The sequence below is a fragment of the Sorghum bicolor genome, chromosome 8 (assembly GCF_000003195.3).
Source record: "Sorghum bicolor cultivar BTx623 chromosome 8, Sorghum_bicolor_NCBIv3, whole genome shotgun sequence".
In the NCBI taxonomy this organism is placed as follows: domain Eukaryota; kingdom Viridiplantae; phylum Streptophyta; class Magnoliopsida; order Poales; family Poaceae; genus Sorghum; species Sorghum bicolor.
This window is the reverse complement of record NC_012877.2, coordinates 3,227,802-3,236,095: the sequence shown is the minus strand read 5'-3', so window position 1 is coordinate 3,236,095 and position 8,294 is coordinate 3,227,802. Positions and strand designations below refer to the sequence as shown.

The window sequence follows — 8,294 nt, the reverse complement described above, 5'->3', positions numbered from 1 at the left end:
TTTCAGCATTTTTTTAATAAAATTTGCATATGCGCCATGCAGCAGGATTCAAACCTGCAACCTTAAGCTCAAGTACCTCACTCCTTTACCACTACACTAAACCATCAGCTGTGATTATACATACTAAATCATATGCAATTGATTATTTGAACCTCTAAACGATTTCAAATCAAAAGGTTGTCAACTACAAAGTTTCGTAACTTTTTGAGATCTATAATTTTCATTTAGGAAGTTTCTCCATCTGAGGCCGTTTACAAAAAATGAATTTCAAATTTGAGAAATTTAAACGTAGTTTTTGCATGACAATATGGTTTCAAATCAAAAAGTTATCAACTACAAAGTTTCATAACTTTTCTAGACCTACAAAGTTTATTTAGTCAATTTTTTCATCCGAGGTAATTTCAAAAAATCAAATTTAAAAATTTTCAAATAAAGACGCAGTTTTGAATGACAAGATAAACTCAAAGGAAAAAATTGTCAACCATAAAATTTCATAACTTGTCAAAATCTATAAAGTTTATTTTTGTTGTTTGATCATTTGCTCATCTGACACGGTAATTCTAATATTTTTCACAAATCTTATATATCTCTCTTGTAGTTCTAGGAACTATAAGAGAGATGTAAAATTTGTGAACAAATTTATTTTCACTTTGCCAAATGAAGAAATGTCCAAAATAAAGATTGTAGATCTTGAGAAGTTATACAACTCTGTAGTTCAAAACTTTTTGATTTGAATTTGTTTAGGGCTTTAAATTTTAATTTAAAATTTTCTTTGCCGAGTGTTTTTTTTGACACTCGGCAAAGAACCCTCTTTGCCGAGTGTTTTTCTTTACAGAGCGTTTTATTTTTAGTATTTGACAAAGAAGCTCTTTGCCGAGTGCCAAAAAAAAACACTCGGCAAACCACTAGACACTCGGCAAAGAGCCGGATTCCGGATTCCGGTAGTGGAAAGACCCGGTGGGAAACCGGTTTTCACGGGAACCTCTTTTCCTCATCCGTGATGTTAGGATAGGACCCAGGGGAAATATCTGAGGACATGAGATCACCTGGATATTAACCATAGCACTCTCTCTTTATCGAATCGCTTGTTGAGATCAATGAATCGTATTGCTCCTCCAAAAATTCCTATAGGATAAAAACGAGATAAATATGTTTGTGTATGTGCTATAGTAAAACTCCTTAAAACCACTTAGAAAAAGAAGGAGAAAGTTATAGCACTTAATGATTGCCTCAATGTAAACTAATATGAGAAAATATTTTCAAGAGAAAACTCATATGTTGTAGTTTAGATGACAATATTTGTCCTTGATACTCCTTTAAAAACCCCTTTGGAAAAAACAAAGAATATGACACTTTTGTGTTAATATTACCTCATTAAAAAAAAACTCCTTACGAGAAACCTTGTGGGGAAAAACTCATGAAGAAAAGTTGGTAGGAACTTAGTGAATAAATCGACAAGGTTGTCGCATGATTTGGTTTTCAAGATATTAATATCTCTATTTTAAAAAATAACAGCACTGTGGGCCCCCCAAGCACCTGTTCACTGTGCTAGAACCTAGGGTGAATCTCCAAAAAAAAGTAGAAAAAATAAGGGCAACGAACGTCACCCAACTTCAGATGCACTGGCGGAACTAGGCAGTAGGATATAGTTCGGACTTGTACTAAACTGCATGCATTTGTTGCCGACTGGGCTGTCGGGTACAATTCCTTTTCGTAAACGAACTCAACATCCATACGGATACGGAGGGCAACGCCGCCGCCTCGCGTGAACACAACACCCAAGAGGGGGGCAACGTACGTAGAACGCTATATATATCCGGCAGAGTCCTGACCACCGCCGTCCACAATCCACACCCACGCAACACCACCTATATCGATCACCTCTCTTGCTTCTTCAACCATGGCCGACGAGATGAGCATCGAGTTGGAGGACGGTGAGCTGGCCCCCTCATCAGTCGTGAGCGGCCCGTCGTCGGCCGCCGCCGACGTTCAACTTCGAGCTCAGCTACGCGAAGCGACGACGGTTTTGCGCCGCCGAGGGCAGACAGACTTGGCCCGGCTGGCTCTCGGCCTGGTCGACGCCGACCTCCGCGACGTGATGTGGGTTCTTACCGACCAAGTGCGCGGCGGCGACTTCTCCGGTGACCCCTTGCTGTTCGACGCGTTCCGTCACACGATCCGTATGCGTCTGCTCAACTTATCACAAGAAGCTGGCTACGACGACGACGAGGTCGGTGAGGCGTTTCCTGCCATGGTGCTTGAGGCCGCCCAGTACGCTGCACGACTCGTTCAGGCCTACGACATCGGCGATACCTTGGGCGGCGCGGTCGTCGTCCCGCCTGCGTCCGCCGCCGCCGTGCGTAGCCTGGAGAAGCAAACGTTCCGTGCCGCCACCACCGCCGGAGGGGAAGAAGAAGACGACGACGGCGTCACGGAGTGTGGGATCTGTTTGGATGAGTTTGTGGATGGTGGGGAGGTCAGCGTGATGCCATGCCCATCTCGTCGCGAGCACAAGTTCCATTCTGACTGCATCTACAAGTGGTTGGCGATCAGCAACGTGTGTCCTCTCTGCCGCCATGAACTGCCTGCCTACTACGAGTAGTGTGTAACATGACATGTGAAGTAAAAGACTTGATGACGACCGGTGATGTTGAAGACACGGTGTACAGCCTCTCCGGCGACGGCCGGAGAGAGCGAGCCTGAGACGACAGAGAGCAACAAAAGGTGGAAGAGAGCAGCTGGCCAAACTGAAGACCAGTAGTATTTGGCTTCATGTTTCATGGCGTGTGGTTTCCGTAGCTTTTTTTAATTGGGGGTAGTCACCTAAACTAGGGAGGAGGCAACAATGAAAGTATTGGCTAATGAAACATACATTTATCTAAGTCTAAATTGTCAACTTGGTACGAGCACTTGTGTTTTCCTAAATATATTTTAGGATCTAATAGTACTATGTTTAGGTGGTGGTAGAAGACCTCTTTTCTTTGCTGTGTTTCAAAAAATAATAAAAACTAGAGAAATTTTGACGTGGGATATTGGAGAAACATGGTGTTGGCTCATTCATCACACCGTAATCAATGAGATTTGCTGAATACCATTATGAAATCGTGGTTATTTGCCATAACACATCAACCTTCAGGAACACTCCTACGCGCTCTCCTGCATTGCCCTGCCGGTCGCATGACCACAAGCTCACACGCGCCGCTGCTGCCACGACCACATCGTGGAAAGAAGCATGGGGCTGGGCGGCTGTGGTCTGGACATGACTCGTGCGAGGGCACATCGGAGGATGGGGAGCAGGGTAGGGCCAAGGCCAGAGTTGAGGGAGGGATGTCGTCTCACACTTGACGTGAGACCTGATCACCAAGCCAAACTGAGATGAGGGGGCGAGGATGAGGTTGACAATGCGGATGACACGGTGGATGAGGATGAAATGCAGGGCTGGCAAACATGAAGCTAGTACCATTTTTTGTTTCACAAAATATACTTGTCTATTATTGTGACCTACTGAGGTTAACCACTTATTACTTAAGTTGTCTTTTTAGAACTCTATAAGTTGGAACATAAATAAATAAGTTCAAATAACTTTATATAAATAACTAACATGTCGATAACATTTCTAAGACAAAAAAGATTTGCATTATTTTTCAAAAATTAATAAAAAACACATTTGGAACCAGCTAGATGAACAAAATTTCTTCAATCCCCGGGTTCGGACTTCATGACTGAAAATTAGATTGTCATGCAAGTTCTAGGTTGTAAAATAGACTTTACCCTTTACAAAAAAACAAACAGAGAAATTTGTAACCTGTGTAAGAACAGGTGGTGAAAGAACAGGGAAGAAAAATCTGTACACAATTACACGCGGCTATGCAAAAGAATGCCACCAGCAAATTGGGAACAGATCATCAAGGCTGCACTTCCTGCAGCCACCATTCTCTGTGGAATTATGCTGCGAGAGGCGAGGAGCTAGCTGAGGTACCTGAATTCATTCTCTTCTCCAAACTCTGCAATTCATCAAGGAGACGATCGAGGTCTGAACCTCTGATCGATCATCGAATGCAATTCATCCAACAACTGGAGGACGAGCAATCCACTCCACTCCACTGCACTAGTAGACCTTCAACTTCAACCAGCCCTCTCATGGCTGGAATTCATGGCTGCTTTTGAACGAACTGTTAGAGCTGGCCATGGACTTGAGGTCCTTGTACGGCCCCGGCGCCAGCTCCTGCTCCATCCCGGCCCGTTTCCTCTTCCTCTTCTCCCACATCCTGTATCCCCAGTACGCTCCGGCCGCAGCCAGCGCCACCAGGACCAGCGACAGCACCACCGTCGCGGCGGTAACGCCCGGCGACATGCCTCGCCGCGCCGATCTCCTCGTCGCCGTCGCCGCCGCCTTCCTGATCTTGAAGTAGCCCACCATCCGGTCGTCGGCCTGGTACACCAGCGTCTCCACGGGGAAGTCGATGAGGTAGCAGTACCCGCTCGCGCCGTTGAACACCGCGCCCCAGCAGGTGCAGTTGCGCGCGCACGCCATCTCGCACCTCTCCGCCGTCGTGTTCGTCTGCACCGGCAGCTCCTCCTTGTACGCCACCGACACCCGCGTCCGCCGCACCACGTCGAAGTCCGGCTGCCGAAGCCCGTTGCTGCAGAGGTCGCCGGTCTCCTCGACGGCGTGGCACGGCGGGGAGCTGGTGGTGCTCGTGCCGTTACTGTCGAGGCACTGGCACTGGGCGTTCCCGGGGACGCACAGGCCGTACGCGCCGCACGACGTCGGCAGCTCGCACCGCTCCGCGATCGCCTTGTAGTCCGACGTCCACGCCTTGGCGTCGCTGGACCAGTAGTACGCGCGGAGGTTGCCGTCGTCGTCTACCGTCATCCGCCGGAACACGCCGGTGAGGTTGAGGACGAACGTGTCGAACGACAGCACGTCCACCGTCGGGTGGCCGCCGCCGCCCTCGAGGTAGAGGCCGAAGAACCCGAGGCCGTCGAGGCGGCCGTAGACCGGCGGCGCCGTGGCGTTCTCCGGCTGCGCCTCGAGCGCCGTGTGCTTCCAGTACGCGGGCGCCGTCGTCGTCGCCCGGCCGCCGTCGAACTCCATGTGCAGCGCCACGTACGTCTTCCCGAGCCGCAGCGCGAAGCGGCGGTTACCGGAGATGAGCGGCGGCGACGAGGCGGTGAAGTTCTGGTCCACGACCAGCGTGTCGGACGGGTGGTCGAAGCTCTGCCACGCCGGCACCGGCCTCGCGTACCGCTGCACGACGAGGTTGGAGGAGTTGAGCAGCGCCACGACGTCGCCCGCGGCGTTGAGCGTCCGCCACAGCACGGCGCCGTCGTGGGCCGTGAGGACAAGGCTGGTGTCGAAGGTGAGCGTGGCCGGGCGAGACCAGTCCCCGAGGTTGGCAGGCGTGGCGCGCCAGACGGGGAAGGACGACGGGAGGTGCACCACGGCGAGGTCCAGCGACGCCTGGCCGACGCGGAGGAAGCCCAGGGCGAAGACGGCGCTGGTCGCGTACAGCAATGGCTCGAACGTCGCCGCGGACCCGGCCGCGTGCGTCGCGGTGAAGCCGTTAATGAGCTGCGTCGTGAGCTCTTCTTCTCCCTTGGCCCCGTCCACCGGGAGCACCACCGGCGATCCCACGTAGAGGAGGACGAGAAGGACGACGACGGCAGCGGCGATCGCCGGATCACACTTGGCTTGCCTCATTGTGGAGAAAGAGAGGATGGATGAAGGTCAAATGTTTGAGAGAGTGTGCATACTAAATATGTGCATTGGGATTGGGCGATTGGCATAGGCATTTTGGGGAAGGTCAACGGTGTGGCTGCACTGCTGCAGGGTCAGGGCCTGTCTCAAGTTGTCAATGGCCAATATAAAATGATGCAAATGCATATGCCCCATGTTTGGGCGAGATGAATGTGCATCAACTGAAAACTTTGCATAGTCTCCAAGTTGTAAGTTGCAACAACAGGCAACAAAGTGCATATATTGTTCAGTTCTCAAAGCTTTTTGTTTTGAGATACTGTAGTAATTTTATTTTTATTTGATAATTGTTATTCAATCATGGACTAGCTAGGTTCAAAAAATTCATCTCGTGATTTACGGCTGTGTATTTAGTTTTTGTTTTTTCCTATATTTAATGCTTCATATGCCGCAAGATTCGATGTGACGGAGAATCTTGAAAAGTTTTTGGGTTTTTTGTGAGCTAAACAAGGCCATAGTGGTATAAACAGGCAAAAAAGTCAACGCGATGTTTCCGCCCAAAAGTCAACTACAGTTTTTTTTCCCAAAAACAAAAGGGTTCTGTTAAAAAAATTGTCAACTACCTGTTCTACTTGTACTACCTGCCTTTCTCCCTGGCTTTCTGAATTATGAAGTGATGTTATTACCCCTCCTGGATATATATGGTTGTATTGCTAATGGTCCGAAGTTCATGTGAGCAGAATTTGACAATTGTTAAGGATTCAGGTGTCACAATCCTCCAGTTCGTCAGCTCGTGTTGGCATTGGCAACCGGTGAAAGCTTCGCGTTGTACGGGCGTTTACTTGGATTAATGTACGTGGAGGTGCCCATGGTTTGTTCGTCATCTGTGCGTTGACCTTGAACGGATCAAATTGGGACTGACAGAATGTGTATCTATTACTGAATTCTTATGAGCATTCTTTTGTTTTCTTCTTTGGAACAAATGTTTATCAGTCCCTGACATTGGGATCCACTATCTCATCAACATACTGTAGTATTTGAATAAAAACCAATCAGTCCCTTGTTGTTTGTCAGCGCACTGAACAATCATATCATATCAGTGTGGCCGATTGCATGTGGCTTCTAAGAAGGATCTAATCTAGTGTGCACATCTCATTATCGCGGGGCTTATCTATTTTTCAGCTCAAATCTTAATACATATTAGTAGTAAGCTTGCTCACGAAAATGACAGAGGGTGCATGCATCCTCAGGCATTATATTTTAGAATAATATAGGACAACGTAGACATCCATAATACACTCGCATATTCACATTATAAACATACAAAACTCTATCTCTTGAGCATCTGCAAAAAACTGAGTCCGTAGATCACGAGATTGAAGAGCTTGGTGAGGCCGATGAGCAGCCCCAGGATGGTGCAGGTTAGTTGTTAGAATCCTCGTGCTTCTTGCTGGCACTTGTCTTGACGATGGGCGATGCCGATGGTGACTGCTTGCAGTATCGAAAAAAAGGGTATGATCAGATCTTCTTCTTCTCTGAATGAATGTGATAGGAATCAAAATTCTCTGAACGAACTGAATACTACATAGGGGAAAAGGAAATCAAAATTGTACTTGTGCATTCAGAACCAACTCAAAATAATGAACTTTCTACGGCTTGGCAAGGACAAGTGCCTGCGTGCGCTTTGCCTTTCCTAAATGCCGATTGTAATTTGCCGATGGCTAGCTAATAGAGCTTCTCTCTTTGCTCGCAAAAAAAAGCAACTCAGAATAAGATATGATATATGGATGATGCCATGCACCTTATTGTTTCGTTATCAAATATATATGCTATCTATTATCTTTACTAAGGGTTGCTATGATTAATATATGTTCTCTAGAAACATATTCATGCATTACTAAGTCTTAGTGTTTGATGCAAATATACCATCGATTATGCATATGAGACTATACTGTTGCTAGCCACACTTGATCTACTACTTTTTTGTGTTGCATTTAAGGATAAATTTAAGTTATCCTTTGTATGGAAACTACTATAAAAAACATGGGTTGGGAATTATAGTTTCTACTACATATTAATTGTTTTTTTCTATTTTGAAAACTATGTCAAGAAACTATGCATTGGGATTGCTCTTACTTGGTACGATAACCTTCCAATATATAATTCGTTAATTCAGTGATCTCATCATAACTTCAAAGACTTAAAGGTTGACATTTATTTATATGGTGAGTATAACATACATTGTTTAAAGTTTTGTGAAAGATTTTTTAAGACATATACATTATTACTCATGTGACAAGCATTAATATTTACGTATATATACTCAAACCTGTGTATAGGATGACATGAGATGCGGTAGAACTTATTTGTAGATTTATTGGCGCACAAAAGAAATGGACAGCCGCATCGTGGAAAGGTCTATACAGTAGAGTTTATGAGCATGTGACGCCGCGCTCTTTGTGACTGGGTTAAATTCATAAAGTTTGTTTATTTGGATTAAATATTACATTAATGTTGGTATTTAGTTTTTACAATATTGTTATCTTATCGTGTGATCCATATGTTTTTAGTACAAAATGTGTTAGCTATCTCGTAG

General features: G+C 46.2%; 2 protein-coding genes across 2 annotated transcripts; one reads left to right on the top strand and one right to left on the bottom strand.

Annotated features, from left to right (window-relative positions):
• LOC8074883 (E3 ubiquitin-protein ligase MBR2) lies at positions 1,901-2,602 on the top strand. Its single transcript, XM_002442752.1, has one exon. It carries the CDS (start codon positions 1,901-1,903, stop codon positions 2,600-2,602), a length of 702 nt encoding a protein of 233 aa, XP_002442797.1.
• On the bottom strand, positions 3,842-5,722 carry LOC8066957 (PAN domain-containing protein At5g03700). Its single transcript, XM_002441785.2, has one exon. It carries the CDS (start codon positions 5,702-5,704, stop codon positions 4,139-4,141), a length of 1,566 nt encoding a protein of 521 aa, XP_002441830.1. The 5' UTR covers positions 5,705-5,722; the 3' UTR covers positions 3,842-4,138.

Excerpts from the sequence above, each read along its gene's own strand:
- LOC8074883 (XM_002442752.1), top strand. The coding sequence starts at position 1,901 with ATGGCCGACGAGATGAGCATCGAGTTGGAGGACGGTGAGCTGGCCCCC.
- LOC8066957 (XM_002441785.2), bottom strand. The coding sequence starts at position 5,704 with ATGAGGCAAGCCAAGTGTGATCCGGCGATCGCCGCTGCCGTCGTCGTC.